The 22,255-nt window shown below is 37.4% G+C and overlaps 1 protein-coding gene across 2 annotated transcripts in view; it reads right to left on the reverse strand.

Moving 5' to 3' along the window:
• The window catches only part of GKAP1 (G kinase anchoring protein 1), a 91,299-nt gene that overhangs the window by 58,320 nt on the left and 10,724 nt on the right, over positions 1–22,255 (reverse strand). For both annotated transcript variants that reach the window (XM_075550717.1, XM_075550716.1), the window contains exons 3-4: positions 15,556–15,814; positions 13,252–13,395 (exon numbers count right to left, since the gene is read on the reverse strand). In XM_075550717.1, coding sequence (XP_075406832.1) covers positions 13,252–13,395; positions 15,556–15,771 — 360 coding nt within the window. In that variant the 5' untranslated portion in view covers positions 15,772–15,814. The remainder of the gene's footprint in view (positions 1–13,251; positions 13,396–15,555; positions 15,815–22,255) is intronic.

Here is a 22,255-nt window from a genome sequence, read left to right on the forward strand (position 1 = left end):
GTTTCACTATAAATAAAGGCTAGTTATCTAACACAGGAAGAGTCAACAAAACTGATTTAAGTTTATTTTGAACAAAGTTGATTCAATTTACTACTAAAGTTTTAATCCACATTAATGACAATTTACTATTTGCAAACAAGCTTTTAAATGTATTCCCAATATTATCACACAGGAGCCATAGTGGTAGAGTGGGCAAGGTTAGCAGTTTGAAACTACCAGGCACTCTGAGAGAGAAAGACTAAGCTTTCTACTCCTGGAAAGAGTCTCTGAACCCCAGGGGCAATTCTACCCTGGCCTATGGGATTTCTAAGAATTGGAGTCATTTCCACAGCAGTTAGTATTATGTCACAGAGTCTGAGGAGTGTTCCAAAAATAAGTTAGTAGGTAAAATGGGTTACAAAGTTGAGTCGTGCAAAATGGCATTACTCTTTTTTCACAGTAATTTGTACAACTTAAATATGTTGGAAGCTAATCTTAATAGTGAGAACAAGATTGAATGAAATGAGACTTTTAAAGTAAAAAATATGGCCCTCCACAGCATTTTATTCTAACTCTAGTAGTTTAGAGCTTATATTTAGTTTTTAAATATTAATACAAGCTAGAATACAAAGTAATAAAATAGACAAGATAACTCAAGTTTCAGTTTGAACCTTTGAAAACTAGAACAGGTCTTCTAAATATATCACTACAAGATTAATCTATCAATAAGGATTTGTTAGAAGCTTTTGATGTTCTGTGCTCTACTTATAGGGTGTTTTTTAAACCGTAAAAAATTTGAATGGATTTTTTAATCACTTTTATTGGGAGCTTGTACAACTCTTAATCACAATGCATACATCCATTCATTGTGTCAAGCACATTTGTACAAATGTCGCCATCATCATTCTCAAAACAGTTGCTTTCTACTTGAGCCCTTGGTATCAGATCATTTTTCTCCTCCTTCCCTGCTCCCCTGTCCCATGAACCCTTGATAATTTATAAATTATGTCATATCTTACACCACCCGACGTCTCCCTTCACCCACTTCTCCGCTGTCCGTCCCCAAGGGAGGAGGTTATATGTAGATTCTTGTAATCTGTTCCCCCTTTCTCTCTTACCTTCCCTCCACCCTCCCGGTATCGCCACTCTTACCACTGGTCCTGCTGGGTTCATCTGTCTTGGATTCCCTGTGTTTCCAGTTCCTATCTGTGCCAGTGTCCATCCTCCAGTCCAGCTGGATTTGTAAGGTAGAATTGGGATCATCATAGTGGGGATGGGGGGGGGGGGAGAGGAAGCATTCAAAAACTAGAGGAAAATCATGTTTCATCACTGCTACACTGCCCCGACTGGCTCATCTCCTCCCCGCAGCCCTTCCGCAAGGGGATGTCCAATTTCCCACAGATGGGCTCTGGGTCCCCACGCCGCACTCCCCCTCATTCACAATGCTATGATTTTTTTTTTTTGTCTTTGATGCCTGATATCTAATCCCTTCGACTCCTGTGATCTCACAGGCAGGAGTGCATCTTCCATGTGGGTTTTGTTGTTTCTCAGTTAGATGGCCTCTTCTTCCAGCCTATGAGACCCCAGATTCTATATCTTTTGACAGCCAGGAACCATCAGCTTTCTTCATCACATTTGCACCCGTTTTGTCTTCAGCGACCGTGTTGGGGTAGGTTGGTGGTGCTTCTTCCATATTGGCTTTGTCGTTTCTTAGCTAGCTAGTCACCTGTTTATCTTCAAGCCTGTAAGACCCCAGATGCTATATGTTTTGATAGCCAGAAACCATCTGCTTTCTTCACCACTTTTGCTTATGCACCAGCTTTGTCTTCAGCGATCGAGTTAGGACAGGCTGGTGTGCTTCTTCCATGTGTGATTTTTTGTTTCTCAGCTAGATAGCCGCTTGTTTATTTTCTGGCTTTTAAGACTTCAGATGCTATATCTTTTGGTAGCCAGGCATCATCAGCTTTCTTCACATTTGCTTGTGCACCAATTGTCTTCAGCGATCATGTGAATAGTTTTTTTTCCTGTAAGAGTTCTATTCCAAAACAAAACAAAACAAAAAAAAAACAGTTCTATTCCACTTAGGGACACAGGAGGGACCTTGGTGGTGCTATAAGGTAAATGCTGGACTATTTTTTTGTTTTTTAACTTTTAAATCATTTTATTGGGGGCTCATACAACTCTTATCACAATCCATACATACATCAATTGTGTAAAGCACAATTGTACATTTGTTGCACTCATCATTCTCAAAACATTTGCTCTCCATTTAAACCCTTGACATCAGCTCCTCATTTTCCCCCTCCATCCCTGTTTCCCCCTCGCTCATGAAGCTGGACTGTTAACAAGTTTGGCAGTTCAAACTCACCAGCTGCCCCCACGAGAGAATGATGAAACTATCTGTTCACATAAAGATGAACAACTTTGTAACTATAGGATTAACACTATAAAGGGTTACTCTGAGTCAGAATCAAACTGATGGCAGTGGGTTTTTGTTATGACAACATCAGACTAAAACACATGAGATACAGGAAACAGAATAAGACATTAGCCATGCTATAAAAGTTGAGAGTAAAAAAGCAATTGAAAGAATCTAGAGAAACAAACCAAACAAGCTGACCTCAAAGGATGGATATAATTTGGATAAAGTAATAGAAGAATTTCAGGGAGGGGGAAACGCCATGAGAACAAAGAAATAATAGTAAGACTATAAACTCATATACATATTATGAGATACGCATAAAAAAGACATTTTGATAAAAGACTAACTTTATATAGTAAAAGAATGCAATTTGGAAAAATAAACTTTGGGATATCACTGAAATGGATACTTTAATCCTATACCATCCATAGTAGCTGTGATTTTGAGCAGTGTATTTAACTTCTGGGAATACGAAACTTTACATGTATAAAAATGTTTTAAAAAATATTTACATGTAGTTAAGAGGACTAAACACTCATGAAGTAACTAGTACTTTCTGTTTGGCACACAGCAATCAATAAGAATTTAGTCTCAGAAACCCTAGAGAGGGTCACTGTGCGAGAATCAATTTGATGCATTGAGTTTGTGTTTGCTTTTTATGGTATATTCAAATAAAGGCTTGCATAAGGTACGATTATTTTCTACTCTTTAAAAATTAACAATTTATGGCAGCTGAAAGAGAAATGCTGATATTTGACTTCTACCTTGTTTCTCTATAGAAGCAAACCATACCCACTGCTATTGAATGGATTCCAACTCATAGAATTGATTCTTAGTGTTTCCAAGGCTGTAAATCTTTACTGGAGCAGAAAGTGCTATCTTCCTTCCTCAGAGCAGCTGGTGAATTCAAATTGCTAATCTTCAGGTTAGCAGTCTTGTTTCTTTTTATGGAGTTCATGTACAAATAAACCTCTGCTTTTGGGCTCTTTTCTTTTGTTAGCAGTAAATTCATCACTTTTATGCTAGAAAGCATTCCTTAGTATATGTTCTAAAAAGTCATAAAATGCTTTGTTTGAAAGTGATACAAAAACTGATGTTTTTAGGCCACTGATCTGACCAAATTTTATAGCAGATAAGCTTGTGGTGAAAAAATAAACCATGATTTGAAATATCAATTATCTTGATTTTCTTTATTTAAAAATTAAAAAAAAATTTTTTCGGAAGCCTATATGGCATCACTCGTTTCCAAACAACAGTCTTATTATTGGGGCTCATACAACTCTTATCACAATCCATACATACATACATCAATTGAGTAAAGCACCCTTATACATTCGTTGCCCTCATCATTCTCAAAATTCGCCTTCCACTCGGGTTCCTGGAATCAGCTCATTTTCCTTTTTTTCCCTCCTGCTCCCCCCTTCCCCCTGCACCCTTAATATTTTATAAATAATTATTTTATCTTCTCTTACACTGCCCGGCATCTCCCCTCACCCACCTTGCCATTGCCCGTCCCCCAGAGAGGAGGTTACACATAGATCCCCAAGATTGGTTCTCCCTTTCTACACCCCCTTCCCTCCCGGTGTCGCCACTCCCACCACTGGTCCTGAGGGGTTCATCGGTCTTAGATTCCCTGTGTTTCCAGATCCCTACTGCACCGCTGTGCATCCTCTGGTTTCTTACTATATTGATTCAAATTCTACACATCACTGGTTTTGTACTGGTATAAAATGAAAGAACTGTCAGCATAAGCATAATAGCAGTTGCTTTTTCAGGTGGAATCTTCAAATCCATTTGATAAACCATTTTTGCTAATAGCGTGTTTTACTTTTATATATAAGCATAATATTTGTCATTAATGTGAGATTCCAGGAACCCAAGTGGAAAGCGAATTTTGAGAATGATGAGGGCAACGAATGTATAAGGGTGCTCTACTCAATTGATGTATATATGGATTGTGATAAGAGTTGTATGAGCCCCAATAAAGATTTATTTTTTAAAAAGAAATATTTAATAAAATATGGTTTGTTTTTCATTGAAAACCTATGTAAATAGATTTTTCTATTCAGTTATTTTTAAACCAACATTTAAACTTATAAATTACACTGAAATCAAATAATATAAATGCATTGTGAATAAAGGTGGTTATTCCTGAATAACACAGCTAATATCTGTTGGTATTATCTCTTGACCATAATTTAATATTAAAAGAAATAGTGAAAACAAAACTATAACCAAGTCATAGTCAAACCTATATATGTTTTTAAAGACAATTTCATTGAGATAAAGGAACCTTGCACATTAGGCAATGGGCTGTTGACCTCAAGTCAGGCAATTCAAATCCACTAATTGCTCCTTGGGAGAAAGATGAAGCTGGTTACTCTCATTAAGAATTAAAAGGAGTCTCAGAAACCCTAAGATTGACTTGATGAGTCAAGATTGACTTGATGGCAGTGAATTTGGTTTTAGGATATAATTCACATACCACAAAATTCATTCACTGAGATTATACCATCTATGCAAATAAGTATGTAATATTTTTGGTATCTATGCAAACAAATGGGCAATATGATAGAGCTACTTTTCTAGAATGAGGTATTTTGGACTTGCAAATATTTTGAAATGAAACAAAAACATTTTTATGACAAATAATGCAGAAATATCATCTCTACAACTTCCAGTCACTTGACATACCTCAGCAAAATTGCACCTCAAATAGCCTGAAATTACCTTTTCAAAATCAACATATCACAATTTTGAAGTTGAGATAAAAATGAGAATTAAGATCAAACTATGGTTCAGACAGTAAGTCTCAAATGGTCATCCTTTATTAAGTCCAACTTTTTATATTTATTGGTAGGAGTTTTTTTTTTGTCTACTACCCCTTCTTTTACCTTAAATCAAAACTTTCCTTGCAATTTCTTTAGTTTCCTATCTTTTGTTATATAAAAAATAAGTTGCTTGATTATCTTTTAATTTTTAAAATCATACTTAGAACTATATCATTTTATCAACCTGAAGACTTTATTAACTCTTCTGACCCATCATCCATATTTGTTTATTAATAATTTTATTAGGGGGCTCTTAAAAATTTTATGACAATCCATCATTCAATTGTGTTAAGCACATTTGTACATACGTTGCCATCAACATTTCCAACACAGCCCTTGATATCAGCTCCTCTTTTTTTCCCTCCCTCCCCCATCCTCATTTTTGTATTTATAGACAGAGATTTAAGACTTAATTCTTCAAATGGGATATTCTCTTTATTTTTTTACACTGTTAACTTTATTTTACATTTTATTTAATAATAAAATTTACAACTACTATTTAGCTAATTCTATATGGAAAGAGTTTTAATGCTTATGGCTAGTACTATTCAATTGTTGTGGTCTTTATTCATATTGAAAATGGAGTTTCTTTGGGGTGGGGTCTTTCTCTAAAATAAGCCAACCAAAATAACTCACTCTTACTTAGTCAATTCTGATTCATTGAGACCCTATAGGGCAGAGTGGAACCACCCATGTAGGTTTCCAAGACTGTGGCTCTTTTATGGGAGCAGAAAGCCTTGTCTTTTCTTCTGAAGAGCACATCTGGAGGTTTCAAATATTCATATAAATGGTTAGTCTTGCCATTCTTGTTCTTTTGACCCTGCACTTTTCTTGTCACCTGACCTATGGATCTTGGGACCTAAGCCTGCTAAGTGTTTGGCATGGCATCTCATCAGTGGAATTTGAAACTGGTGGCCCGACAATGGAGCGAACCAGTCCTTAAAATTAAATCGATCTCAATATCATTCTCAGTATTGAGATGTTAAGTGCCATTGAGTTGGTTCAGACTCATAGTGACTCTTTGCACAACAGAACAAAACAATGCCCTGCACCACCCTCACAATTACAATTATGTTTGAGCTCATTGTTGCAGCCACTGTGTTAATCCAGTTCATCCAGGGTCTTCCTCTTTTTCACTGACCTACTTTACCAAGCATGATGTCCTTCTCCAGGGACTGGTCTCTCCTGATTACACGTCAAAAGTAGCAAGAATGAAATCCCTCGGGGATTTGTTTGTTCTTCTAGCAGTCAATGGTATCTTGACTATTCTGCCTCAACACCAATAATTCTTATAACTATTTTTTTTAGTCTTCCTTATTCATTATATAGCTTGCACATGCAAATGAGGCTATTGAAAATACCATGGCTGGGGTCAGATATACCTTAGATCTCAAAGTGATATCTTTGTACGTCATCATCTTAAAGAGGCCTTGTCTGATGCAATACAATCTTTTGATTTCTTGACTTCCAGAAGCATTGAATATGGATCCAAGGAAAATGAAAAACTTGACAATTTTGATCTTTTCTCTTAGATCATGATATTGTCTACTGGTCCAGTTGTGAAGATTCTGATTTTCTTTACAACGAGTTGTAATTTATACTGAATGCTATAGTCTTTGATCTCCATGAGCAAGTGCTTCAAGTCCTCCTGGCTTTCAGCAAACAAGTTTATGTATTCTGTACATTGCAGGTTATTAATAAGTCTTTATCTAATTCTGAAGCAGCATTTTTATTTCTTTTTTTTGAAGTGGCATTTTTCTTCATATTGTCCAGATAGATAGATATACCTATCTGGATTATGTATATATGTAGTAAGATAGATGTATGTATATGACCACACACACACACACACACACACACACACACACACACACACACACACCTACCTCACTGGTTTTGTTTCTCTAGAAAACCCAAACGAAGGCCAGTGCCTTATGATCATATCTCAGAAAATTTGCAAAGGATATTATATACCTTCTGAGCCCTCACATAGTTCAGAGTGTATATCTCTCACAAAAGGTATCATTCCTGGTACAGAATTCTTAGTTTTAAGAGCTTGATTCTGGCATTTAAAGTGATTAGCTTTATTTCAGCTGCTGACCAAAAGGTCTGCAGTGAAAATCCATGCCCTGCTCCATGGGAGAAAGATGTGGCAGTTGGCTTCAAAGATCTACAGCCTTAGTGCTCCAAATCGGTGGTGAGGAAGCTGTAGGAGGCCTGGTAGGGTATGACCAAGGGTAATGTAAACAAGCAGAATTGCTGAAACCCAAATGAAGGCTGAGCATGATAGTGGGACAAAAGGAAAATAAAAGGAAATTGAGGAAAGAGTTAAGAGGCAAAGGACATTTATAGAGGTCTAAATAAAAGCATGTACCTATGTAAATATATTTACATGAGGATGGGCAAACAGATCTATATACATATATTTATAGGTTTAGTATTTACATAGCAGATGGACAATAGCCTCCACTCAAGTACTCCCTCAATGCAAGAATACTTTGTTCTATTAAACTGGCATTCATAATGCTCACTTTCATAACATAATTGCTCAAGACAAAATGGGTGCATAAGCAAATGTGGTGAAGAAAGCTGATGGAGCCTGGCAATCAAAAGATCTAGTGTCTAGGGTCTTAAATTCTTGAAGGTAAACAAGCGGCCATCTAGCTCAGAAGCAACAAAGCCCACATGGAAGAAGCACACCAGCCTTTGTGTCACGAGGTGCCGAAGGGATCTGGTATCAGGCATCAAAGAACAAAAAATCATTTCATCGTGAATGAGGGGGAGTGTGGAGTGGGGACCCAAAGCCCATCTATAGGAAATTGGACATCCCCTTACAAAAGGGTTGCAGGGAAGAGAAGAGCCAGTCAGGGTGCAGTGTAGCAACAATGGAACACACAACTTTCCTCTAGTTCCTAAATGCTTCCTTCCCCACCCCACTATCATGATCCCAATTCTACCTTACAAATCTGGCTGGACTATAGGATATACACTGGTACAGATAGGAACTGGAAACACAGGGAACCCAGGGAGGATGATCCCTTCAGGACCAGTGGTGAGAATGGCGATACCGGGAGAGTGGGGTGGAAAGGGGGAACCGATTACAGGGATCTACATATAACCTCCTCCCTGGGGTACAGACAACAGAAAAGTGGGTAAATGTTGACACTGTACAGCGTAAGAAATAGAAAAAAAAAAATTTATAAATTATCAAGGGTTCATGAGGGAGAGGGAGTCAGGAGGGAAGGGGAAAAAATGAGGAGCTGATGCCAGGGGCTTAGGTGTAGAGAAAATGTTTTGAGAATGATGAGTGTAACGAATGTACAAATGTTCTTTATACAATTGATGTATGTATAGATTGGGATAAAAGTCGTATGAGCCCCCAATAAAATTATTAAAATATTTAAAATACTGAAGAAAAAAGAAAGATCTACAGCCTTAAAAACAATTCTACTCTCTCCTGTAGGGTTGCAATCCACTAGAATCAACTCAACAACTAGTTTTTGTTTGTTTTTGGTTCATAGGCAAGGTGCTTTCTTGTAGGCATACATTTACCATCTTCCTTAAATTTTTTTTAAACACTTAAAGTTGGCTACAATTTTTTTCTGGGGGATTGAACCCTTTAGGAATTTTTTAATCAACATTTTATTTGCTCATGACTTCTTTTCTACTTGTTTTGGAGATACAGATTATGCCACTTTTAAGATTTCAATTTGTTATTTCCTGTTTGCACATCTGGAGCCCTGGTGGCATAATGGTTATGCTTTGGGCTACGATCCTCAAGGTAGGCAGTTTGAAATCATCAGCAGCTCTGCAGGAAAAGTCAGGGCTTTCTACTCCCCTAAACGGTTACATTCTCAGAAACTCAGAAACAGTTCTACCCTGCCCCACAGGGTCCCTATGTATCAGTATTGAGTCAATGGTAGCGAGTTATTTAGTACATCAATTTTACCTGCCAAATGTATGTATCTCAAATTTACCTTCAGAAAATTGCCTGTTTTCTTCAGGGTATTTTCTGATCTTTGGTCCTTTTAATAAAGTTTTAAAATTCTACTATGGTTTTGTTTTCTTTTTTCCCCCAACTTTTCCAGCTCCCTCTTAATTTCAGTTCTTTAGTCACTTTTTAATCTATTGTCTAATCAGCAACTTGTTATTTATAGAGTATTACTATTCCAAAGACTTGTACAAAATGTTATTAAAGAACAAAGTAGATGCTGTCTAAAATTAGCTCATGTTTACTCTGGACACTATGACATTCTTTCCTTTTTGTGTGGCAGAAACTTTGTCAGCAAATATGATATCAAATAATACACTGTGCTTGCTTATAGTAATGTGGATGTATCTGGTTACTGAATACCAACTCTCAGATTTTAGACTAAGGCTTAGTCTGAGTAAATTTTTATTATCAACTTGATTTAAGAATAGAAAAATTTCCATATGTAACTGCTAAGTAACACGCAAGATTTCTATATCCAGCTTTTTGCCTAACTTAGTCTCCAAACAGGGACTTACTTAGAATGTTGTTTCCTTATACTTTCAGGAAAAACACCCACCACGCTCCAGGCTTTCTGCCTAGTAGTCAGTCACTGCTTGGTTCCTCCACAAAAGTAGCTATATGATATCTACACGGGGACTTCAAAGAGTTTGTAGGAAAATGGCATTAAAATATAATGCACTTTTTCCACAAATGTTTTGGAACCTTCTCACATTATTGTTGTTTTTCGTGCCATTGAGCCAGTTCTGATCGATAGTGACTTTATGCACAACAGAACGAAACACTGCCAGCACCCCTCCTCACGATTTTTCCGATACTTGAGCCACTTTTGCAGCCACATTATTTTTAAAAATCATTTTATTGGGGGATCTTATACATCTTATCACAATCCATACATTCATCCATTGTGTCAAGCATACTTGTATATATGTTGCCATGATCATCTTCAAAACATTTTCTTTCTACTTGAGCCCTTGGTATCATTTTCCCTCCTCCCCCACCCTCCCTCCCTAATGATCCCTTGATAATTGACAAATCATTGTTTTGTTTTCATGTTTTACACCCCCGCCTCCCTTCACCCATTTTTCTGTTTTCCGCCCCTTTGGGAGGGGGCCATATACTGATCATTGTGATCAATTCCCCCTTTTTTCCCTCCCCTCCCACCTTCCTCTTCCCCTCCTGGTATCACTGCTCTCATTATTGGTTCTGAGGGGTTTGCTTATCTGTCCTGGATTCCCTATGTTGAGAGCTCTTATATGTATCAGTGTAGATGCTTTGATCTAGCCAGGTTTTTAAGGTAGAACTGGGGTCATGATAGTGCGGTGGGGTGGAAGCATTATAGAACTAGAGGAAAATTGTGTTTCATCGGTGCTATACTGCATTTTGACTACTTGTCTCTTCCTCATGACCCTTCTGTAAGGGGATCGATCTTCCTATTGTCTACAGATGGGCTTTGGGTTTCCACTGCACCTACCCCCTTATTCACATTAATATGATTTTTGTTTTTGGCCTTTGGTTCCTGATACCTGATCCCACTAACACCTCATGATCACACAGGCTGGTTTGCTTCTCCCATGTGTGCACTGTTGCTTCTCAGATAGATGGTTGCTTGTTTATCTACAAGCCTTTAAGACTCCAGACGCTGTATCTTTTGATAGCCGGGCACCATCAGCTTTCTTTACCACATTTGCTTATGCACACATTTGTCTTCAGCAACAGTGTCAAGAAGGTGTGCAACATGGAATGCCAATTTAATAGAACGTGTTCTTGCATTAAGTAAGTACTTGAGTGGAGGTCCAATGTCCATCTGCTGCCTTAATACTAAAGCTATAAATATATGCACGTAGATCTATTTCCCCATCATCCTATATAAATATATTTACATATGTACATGCCTGTATTTAGACCTCTATAAAGGTCCTTTGCCTCCTAGTTCTTTCCGCTATTTCCTTTTACTTTCCTCTTGTCCCACTATCATGGTCAGTGTTCATTTGGGTTTCAGTAATTCCTCTCGGTTACATTGCCCTTGCTGAATCCCTACCACGCTCTCACACCTTCCTTGCCACTAACCTTGGATCACTTATTGCTCCCCTGTCCCTGGTTGGTCAACACTACCTCCTTTCCCCCACTTCCCCCTTTCCCATGTATCCCCCAGAACTATTGGTCCTGTTGTTTTCTCCTCCAGACGGTTCATCCAGCCTATCTTATCTAGACATATGAACATATCTATTTCTCTGTAGTTATATATAAATATATTTATATATGTACATGCCTGTATTTTGACCTCTATAAATGTCTTTTGCCTCCTAGTTCTTTCTTCTATTTCCTTTTACTTCCCTCTTGTCCCACTATCATGTTCGGCCTTCTTTCAGGTTTCGGTACTTCCTCTTGGCTACACTGCCCTTGATCAAACCCTACCAGGCAGCCACATTATTATACACAGTAAAGCAGTACAATGTCCCTATGTCCCAAAGATTGCCCTTACACTCCACCTTACCCTTCAGTGTAATAATCCCAGAAGCTAATCAAACTTCCCATAATGTAGATTCTTCTTCTGGGAGTGGAGCTTCAAAATAAAGCATTAGGACCTTCTATGTGACCAATCAATAGTATATACACAGGAGAAAATCCTCAAAAGTTCTCAAAATGGGCCTTGGATGGCATCCAATGATGAGTCAGGGCTAAGTAAAACATTTCATTTTCATAACTACCTGATAGTTATTAGTGGGGATAGGAAGAAGAGTCATTAGACAATAGCACAAATTGCCATACTGCAAAAAATTTATGCAAATTTTCATTTCCCCCATCTCCCCAATAGAAATTCTCTCTGATGATGATGTTATCAGTAAATCCGATTACCATCTAAACGATTAGCATATAACACTTGTAAAAGACCAGCATCCCTTTAAACCATAAGTATTCTTTACAATCAGGGCTGCAGAAGGAAAAAAAGGACTTAACCCACCCCCCACGCTCAGATACAGCACAGAATGATGCATCCAGTACATCAGTGCCCAGATTCGTGCACAGTTCTACTGTAAAATTGGCACTCTTAATAGTGAACCTGAGACATCAGAAAAGGAAAGATACTGGTTTATTTTAAGAGCATAGTTTAGAAGAGTCCAAATCTGTGAAAACCAAACCTGATGAAGTAGTTAATCTGCCAGAACAATACCCAGATCAAACGACAGTTTGATATATAAGCAAATAAATAACTATTCAGTTCCTATAAATTCAGCATCTCCTTGAGTACATTCTTGACATAGTATATTAGTAAGTACAGTGAAAAATTCATTTATCTTCACAAATGTTGTATTTCACTTATATTAATAGGCACAGAACATATCATATAAATATAAAGAAACAAATGGCATAAGCTATTTTACATCAAAGTTGAAAACTTTTCCCCTCAGTCTTTCTGTTTTAAGCAAATTTGTTACTGGGTATTTTTAAGAAGAGCTGTAGCCGCACAAATGTGTTTAACTTTTAAAATTTAAAATAATTTAAATATGTTCCGTTACTCTAAAATTTTTAATCAGTTTATTGGGGGCTCTTACGGCTCTTATAACATTCCATACATCAAATTTATCAAGCATATTTGTACATATGTTGCCATCATCATTTTAGACACATTCACTTTCTATTTGAGCCATTGGTATCATCTCCTCTTTTTTCCCTCCATCGGCCCCTCCTCCCACCCTTGTGACCCCTTGATACATTATAAATTGTTTTCATTTCTTATACCCACCACTGTCTCCCTTTCCCCATGGTTCTGTTGTTCATTCTGTTACTCTCCCTTATCTATATTTTTCTCATTTGAAAAAAGGCAATGAATTAAAACATATCAAATAATTGCTCTTAATTTCCAAAAATAATACATGTACAACCTGATGTCCTAGTTTTACAAAAAAGAACGTCTTATAGCACAGGTACCTTAATCCAATGAAAACTGATCTCCAATGCACTGTCTCCTTAAAAAATGCATGAATTCACTGAAAAATACAGTAATTCTAGTCATTTATTTGTACCTGCTCATCTTTCTGTCGCCACTCTTGCCAATTTTCTTCTCGTGAACCCTTCTGGACGGGACTGGATAAGGAAAGCTCATGTTGAGTGTTACAAGTGGCATGCGATGATTTCTGAGGAATCTTTTTAAAAGCAAGATTTCTAAGCTACAAAAGAAACAAAAATATATTAAAATTTTACCATTCATACGAAAAAGTGATTCTTTACAAGTTGAAAAGATCAATATAACATATTTCCTTATTTCTAAGTCCTAATCCAAATACCTTTATGCTAACTCAAACAATGGAAATAATGTTGGTGTTTGTGTTTTATAGTCCTTGAAGATTATTAATTTTTGAGCATTTCAGAAACTATTGGTGGATTAGCACATAAAACGATTAAAAAGTGAGAATCGGAGACGTTGCGCAGTGTAAAATACGATAAAATAATACTAATTTATAAATTATCAAGGGTTCATGAGGGAGGGGGAATGGAGAGGGAGGGAAAAATGAGGAGCTGATAATAGGGCTCAAGTGGAAAGCAAATGTTTTGAGAATGATGAGGGCAACAAATGTACAAATGTGCTTGACACATGAATGTATATGGATTGTGATAAGAGTTGTATGAGCCCTAATACAGAAATACAAAAAGATAAGTTTAGATTTTAAAAGGTAAAATACACTAAAAATATTAAAGTTTAATAATTTACAAGTGTACAGGTTTATGTACAACCTAAGCAAGTATAGCACTTTCTTAGTCCTGAAAAATACAGGGTCTAGTCAACAAAATATAATGAATTAAAACTGTCTGGCTAACATATTGCCAATTACATGAAAACCCTAACCAAATTCACTGCCATCAAGTCGGTGCTCACTCACAGTGACCCTATGGGACAGAGTAGAACTGCTCCCTTTGAGTGCCTGAGACTGTAAATATTTATGAGCATAGAAAACCCTGTCTTGTTCTCACAGAGCGACTGGTAGTTTTGGACTCAGACCTTATAGATTAAAGCACAACACGTAACCACTATACCATTAGGGCTCCCTAATTACATGAATACCCTGACAAATATTAGCTAAACCAACAGAGAAAAATGTTAAGAGCCTTTAATATAAAGCCAACTATTTGACTGACAATTATAACAATGTTCTCAAAGATGACTGATGTGATACTAATCACTTTGGGTAGCTGGTTTCTACTGGAGAAGAGACATACAGACAGGGTCCTGCTGAATATAAAGCAATAGCAGGTAGATTGCCATTTTACTTTACGAGACCAAACAGGGACTTGTAATAAGGTAAAGCTATGGAAATGAAAAGAAAATATCCTTTGTGCTCACTGTTACACACTTCCTAATGTATAATATTCAAAGTAAATTCTACTATTACCTTATTTTTCAGTATCATACATAATTCCAAAAAGAAAATGGTAACTAACACAAGTTATGAACAATTAGAATTCTGAAAGGAAAATGGTTTTGAAGGTACTCTCTATGGAGCAAATATTTTACGAGGGTATTTAGAAGGCAAAAGTGATGGGAATGTTAACAAATGTAACTGAAAACACTCTTTCTAACCCTTGTGATATAAGATGAATATGAAAGGTAAAAACAATACTTTCTTTTACGACTTCTTCAGGAAATGATACTGAAAAAGTTCATGATATACTTGATTGCTCCTTTTTTTTTTTTGAAGTCTTAAAAAATATACTTGAGTTGTTTTTTTCGCATACTAGAATTAGTTTTCACCATTCCTTTTGAAGACTGGTAAGTATACTAATAAATGTCTGTTATATAATTCTAGTAAAGTCCACTGAAGAAGGGCCTGTCCTGCAATTACGCCTCTTACGAAGCAAAAATAAACTAAGCCAAGGCACTGATGCAGACTAATCATCCTCTTCCACACAGTCATTAGTAGGTTCAAACTGCTCGTGGATAATCTAAACTTTTTAAAAAGTTGTAAAATGGTTTATTACACTATCTCTTTTTATCAAACATTAATATACTTATTAATGAACACATGTAAATGTAAGGAAATATTAATATCTTTTGATATATCTATAAATCATCTTAATTTTTAATACTTCCCTATTTTTCAGAAACATTTTAAAGGGTATATAAACTCTCAGTGAAAACAAACAAGTCTGTAAAATGTACATTATATTTGACTTTAAATAGACAATTTATATTTATTAATCTGACTAATATTTATTAAGTACTTGTGGACCAGGCACTATAGATATGCAGGTGAATAAGACAGCACCTATCATCATGGTACCTAAGTGTAGTGGGAAAGCAAATATTTAACACAAATAACTATAATTGTTACCTCATTTGCTTCACTCTGTTGTTGTTCCTTCTTTTTTCTTCTTTTCTCTCTCTTTTTCTCATTTGTAGTTGATTTGCTTCCCAAAGCTCGAGATTTTCCAGTGTTCTGACCTTTGCCTTTTCCAGGCTCAGAATCAGAACCACTGCCACTATCTACTTGTAACAGAGCAAAACGAGAAGCAGTAGTGGGAACAGAGCTGAGTACTGCTGACGCCATTGTAAATATTATTCTTTTAAAATATTTCTGTCAAGAATAATTCCTATGGGGAGGAGAAGTGGCAAATGAATACACATATTCAATAAAATCTGTTCTACACTTGAAAACCACATGTATATATTTCTCCTATACATAACATAGTATATTTGGATTCCTCTTGGTAATAACATACTTTTTAACTTAAGAATAAGAAGGTGTACAGTGTAAAATAAATGATAAATTGTGATTTCACAAATGAACTATTGTTAGACTAACAACAATATAATGTATTGATTTTTCCATGTATGGTCTTCAAAAGTTCCTAATTTTCTTCATCTTAAATAAACGGGGGTAAAAGCAAAAAAAAGAGGGCTTTAAAAAAAGTACAGAGAAATTCCATTACCTTTAATTTTCCCTGAACTTTTAAAAACCCCTAATACTTTTATAATATACACATATAAAAAGTGAGTCTAAAATTATTGCTATGAAATCAGAAACCTTTATTAAACAGAAATATCACAATGTAAGGCATGCATTTATGACAAATCTTCCCATTAAATCTATACACTTCTGAAGGTCTTGTTTCCAAGTCTCTAACCCTTCCCCAAAGAATTCTGTGCTCGAGCAGGGAGCTCCGGAGGGAGTAGAAAGGGCAGATTCTGGGGCCAGAGCGTGGCACCCCATCGGACTTGACTGGCGTACACACCTCAATTTCAAAAATCAGACCATCTATTTACAGGTTTTTTCTTTCTTTTTAAAAATTTTGTTTAATTAATTTATTCTTTTATGGGTCACTGGTTTTTTTTTTTTTTTGCTGTCATTGCTGTGTTCTCATTTGTTGCCCGTCTTGCTATGCCTTGTTTTTTGGTGCATATTATTGTCTCTACAGATCTATCGAGATAAAATAGGCTGAACAGTGTGGAGGAGAAAATAACAGGACTAATGGTTCCAGGGGACATAGGAGAGGGGGAAGCGAGGGAAAAGAGGTGGTGTGGACCAACCCAGGGACAGGGGAGCAACGAGTGATCCAAAATAAGTGGCAAGGAGGGTGTGAGAGGCCTGGTAAGGATTCAGTAAGGGCAATGTAACCGAGAGAAATTACTGAAACCCAAATCAAAGCTGAGCATGATAGTGGAACAAGAGGAAAGAAAAAGAAAATAGAGGAAAGAACTTGGTGACAAAGGGGATTTATGGCGGTCTAAAGACTGGAATGTACATATGTAAATATATTTATATACGAGTGTGGGGAAACAGATCTATGTGCTTATATTTATAAGTTTAGTATTAAGGCAGCAGATGGACATTGGGCCTCCACTCAAGCACTTACTCAATGCAAGAACACGTTCTATTAAATTGTCATTCCATGATGCACACGTTCCTGACACGATTGCTGAAGACAAATGTGTGCATAAGCAAATGTGGTGAAGAAAGCTGATGGTGCCCGGTTTTTCAAAAGATATAGCCATCTGGGGTCTTAAAGACTTGGAGATAAACAAGTGGCAATCTAGCTCAGAAGAAACAAAGCCCACATGGAAGAAGCACACCAGCCTGTGTAACCACGAGGTGTCGAGTGACCAGGTATCAGACATCTAAGAATAAAAAAATCATATCAGTGAGTGCCAACCTTCCCAATATGATCAATGAAGACAACCGTGTGCATAAGCAAATGTGGTGAAGAAAAAAGCTGATGGTGCCCGGCTATCAAAAGATATAGCCAACTGGGGTCTTAAAGGCTTGAAGATAAACAAGCGGCCATCTAGCTCAGAAGCAACAAAGGCCACATGGAAGAAGCACACCAGCCTGTGTGACCATGAGGTGTCAAAGGGACCAGGTATCAGGCATCAAAGAACAAAAACCTTATCATTGTAAATGAGTGTGAGTACAGAGTGGAGATTCAAAGCCCATCGGAAGGCAACTGGACACCCCCTTACTGGAGAGTTGTGGGGAGATTAGCCAGTCAGAGTGTAGAGCAGCAAAGATGAAACATCCAACTTTCCTCTAGTTCTTTTTTTTTGTTAAATGTTGTTTTTTTTAATCTCTTTTAGTTTCTTTTTTTTAAAAAAAAAACATTTTATTAGGGACTCATACAACTCTTATCACAATCCATACATACATCAATTCTGTAAAGCACATCTGTACATTCTTAGCCCTCATCATATTCAAAGCATTTGCTCTCCACTTAAGCCCTTTGCATCAGGTCCTCTATTTTTTCCCCCTCCCTCCCCCTCCCTCATGAGCCCTTGATAATTTATAAATTATTATTTTGTGATATCTTGCCCTGTCCGACGTCTCCCTTTACCCACTTTTCTGTTGTCCGTCCCCCAGGGAGGAGGTCACATGTAGATCCTTGTAATCGGTTCCCTTTCCAATCCACTCACCCTCTACCCTCCCAGTATCGCCCCTCATACCCCTGGTCCTGAAGGTATTATCCGCCCTGGATTCCCTGTGCCTCCAGCTCCTATCTGTACCAGTGTACATCCTCTGCTCTATCCAGACTTGCAAGGTAGAATTCGGATCATAATAGTTGGGAATAAGAAGCATTTAGGAACTGGAGAAAAGCTGTATTCTTCATCGGTGCTACATCGCACCCTGACTGACTCATCTCCTTCCCTAGACCCCTCTGCAAGAGGATCTTCAGTGGCCGACAAATGGGTTTTGGGTCTCCACTCTGCACTTCCCCCTTCATTCGCTATGGTAAGATTTTTTTTCCCCTGATGATGCCTTATACCTGATTTTCCGCTAGTTCTTAAATGCTTCCTCCCCCCCACTATCATGATCCCATTTCTACCTTATAAATCTGGCTAGACCAGAGGATGTACACTGGTACAGATAACTAGAAACACAGGGAATCTAAGAGAGATGACCCCTTCAGGACCAGTGGTGAGTGGCGATGCCTGGAGGGTGGAGGGAAGGTGGGGTGGCAAGGGGGAACCTATTACAAGAATCTATGTATAACCTCCTCCCTGGGGGATGGACAACAGACAAGTGGGTGAGGGAAGACATCGGACAATGTAAGATATGACAAAATAATAATAATTTATGAATTATGAAGGGTTCATGAGTGAGGGAGGAGTGGGGAAGGAAGGGGAAATGAGTGCTCAAGCAGAAAGCAAATGTTCTGAGAATGATGATTGCAACAAATGTACAAATGTGCTTGAAACAATGGATGGATGCATGGATTGTGGAAGCATTGTATGAGCCCCCCAATAAAATTATTAAAAAAAAAGAAATATGTGCTCTTCAAATATAGCACATAAAGCAGTTTTGATCTCAAGGGACCCAAAACTGTTCTTTTTTCATGTTCTTTGAGTTTGGAGAACAAAACAAAGTTTGAAGGAGTTGTAGGGTGAAGAGGGTAAGCTTTTCCAATGAACTTCTCATAGGACTAGTCCTTGGTACTCTCAAGGAATGAGCAAGCACGTGTTTTTTTTTTTTTAATGGAAAAAAATTCTCTGGTGCAAGCTTTTCTGGTCTTTTTCTCTCCACTATACTGTTAAATATTTGTACTTCTTCCTAATAAGCCTCCATGATAAACCTACATCCTTAATCCTATCAAGATTACTCCCTTGGCATCCTGTACCATAACCTTCTGACCTAATCTCTCTTTCTTGAGTTGTATATCCCAGATCTCAAATACTGTTTTGAATGGATTTTTTAAGGCATCCTTAAGAAAAGAAAATAAGTCTATTACTAATAGAGCCTGCAGTCATCCACAGTTTGAACGAGTCTGGTTTGGAGTAAACCCAGGCACATAGGAACCAGAACCACAGTAGCAATACTTTTTTACTTACCCGTGTATTTGACGCAGTAGCCTAAATTACAATGGTTTAGAGTGAAAAATATTGACCAAACTTACATAAGCATATCATTTTTCACTGTGTACAGAGAAAACCTTGTCTAAACTCTGTGTGTACTTCACCTTCCAAGGCAGGAAAACAAGGACTATAAAAGAACATTCTTTTAGCAATGCTCCTTGAACTCAGGCAGACATTGCTCTGATGGTATGTTTCCCACCTTTGTTTTTTCATTGCTACAAATACTGAGTATCTTTACTTCAAAAAAAAAAAAAAAAGAAAGAACAGTCTTTTCACATCCAACATGTTATAGTAGATCTGAGTCTAGACAGACTACTACTAAATTATAGTACATAAGCTTCCTCAACAAAAGATACCTTTTCAAAATCATTTTTTCATATCTTTTAAATTCACTAGTCTCTGTGTTACTACCATACTGAGCATAGTTGAGAGAGGTTTCATTTAGTATTGGTCAGCATTTCTAGAAATCTTTTAGACTTAAAGATATCTAAAGATCCTCTAGTAATTTCTGAATCAACTTCTTTAGTTTTATAAATGAATTAACTGAAGCTCAAGCTGATTAAGATAATTTCTTAACGAAGGTCATTCTGCAAGTTAGTGGCAGTCAGGACCTGAACTTTGATTTGCTGTACATTACTGTCCAAGTCCAAAGAAAGGATCTTGGCAACGACTAGGAAACTATCCTTCAATTCAAGAAGAAACAGATTTTCTTAATAAACCATGTAACTCCCAAATGTTCTCTATATTTTAAAATGTATTAGGTACACAAAAAGTTGAACGTAATTTTGTAAATGTTCAGTTTAAAAAGTAAAACACTCTAAAACTAGGAGAGTAGAGGATGAGTGGGTTGGAAAGAGGAAACCAATTACAAGGATCTACATGTGACCTCCTCCCTGGGGGACGGACAACAGTAAAGGGGGTAAAGGGAGATGCCGGATAGGGCAAGATATGACAAAATAATAATTTATAAATTATCAAGGGCTCATGAGGGAGGAGGGAGCGTGGAGGGAGGCGAAAAAAGAGGACCTGATGCAAAGGGCTTAAGAGGAGAGCAAATGCTTTGAAAATGATTAGGGCAAAGCATGTACAAATGTGCTTTATACAATTGATGTGTGTATACGTATGGATTGTGATAAGAGTTGTATCAGTCCCTAATAAAATGTTAAAAAGAACAACACTCTAAGAACCCAACTCTAAACTTAACAGGACACTATCACGTCCCTATGTGCCCCTTCAACATTATTCCCCTGTGCAAAAGTCACCACTTTTGTGACGTATCCCTTTGCTTTTCTCTTTATACTTTGAGCACATCTGTCTCTTCTTAACTAGCCATGGTCTTTCCACAAAATCCTATTGATTACTTTGGTCCACTCTATTCAGGGTGGAGGAACTAGGAAAAAGTATAAATAAGTACTAGGAGGTGAGGATTACAGGAGTCCATTTAAAACTACAGAAAGCTCCTGTTTTCAGGAGGGAACAAAAATGAGAAGCATATATTCAATCTTCCATCTTAACCTAAAAATCTAAAGAAATATTTGGGAAACTTCCCTTTCTGTGTATATTAAACAATAAATAAATGCTAGTACTTGAAGATGTCACCAGCAGCTATAAAATCAAAATGTTTAAAATACCTTGTGCTCCTATGACCAGAAATATGTAAATCAAAACAAAATACCAGTATGTAAAAATATGACATCACACTAATAAATTATTACCAAATTTTTAAGTTTTAATCATTCTTTAAGGACGAGGGTTCATAAGTTCTCTTCTTAGAAAAAAATATTGCAAAATTAGAACTGTAAAGTCTCCTGTTCAGTTATTGAGCATTTTAATCAAAGATGTGATAGAAGTATTTTAATAAAAAATCTTGTGATCAAAAGAAGAAAAAATACCAACCAGAATTTCAGATTCTCAAGGACTCCAGACCTCATAAAGTCACGGGGTCTGCACACTGGCCAGTGCGATCACGAGGTGCCAAAGGGACCAGGTATAAGGCATCATGCAAAAAAAAAAAAAAAAGATATATGTGTGTATATGTATATATATGTGTGTATGTATATGTATATATGTGTATATGTATGTATATATATATATACCATATTGAATGAAGGGGGAAGTGCAGAGTGGAGACCCAAGGCCCAAGTGTTGGCCAATGGAGATCCCCTCAGAGGGGTTCAGGAGAGGAGATGGGTCAATTAGGGTGCAAGGTAGTACCGATGAAGAACACAGCTTTCCCTCAGATCCTGGATGCTTCCTCTCCCCAACTACCATCATCCAAATTCTACTTTACAGGGCTGGATAGGGCAGAGGTTGTACACTGGTACATATGAGGGCTGGAGGCACAGGGAATCTAGGGTGGATGATACCTTCAGGATCAAGGGTGTGAGGGGCGATGCTGGGAGAGTGGAGGGTGAGTGGGTTGGAAAGGGGGAACTAATTACAAGGACCCACATGTGACCTCCTTCCTGGGAGAGGGACGGCAGGGAAGGGGGGGAAGGGAGACTCCGGATAGGGCAAGATATGACAAAATAACGATGTATAAATTACTAAGGGCCCATGAGGGAGGGGAAAAAAAAGAGTACCTGATGCAAAGGGCTTAAGTGGAGAGCAAATGCTTTGAGAATGATTGAGGCAGGGAATGTATGGATATGCTTTATACAATTGATGTATGTATATGTATGGATTGTGAT

Source organism: Tenrec ecaudatus, chromosome 5, assembly GCF_050624435.1.
Source record: "Tenrec ecaudatus isolate mTenEca1 chromosome 5, mTenEca1.hap1, whole genome shotgun sequence".
NCBI classification, from domain to species: Eukaryota; Metazoa; Chordata; class Mammalia; order Afrosoricida; family Tenrecidae; genus Tenrec; species Tenrec ecaudatus.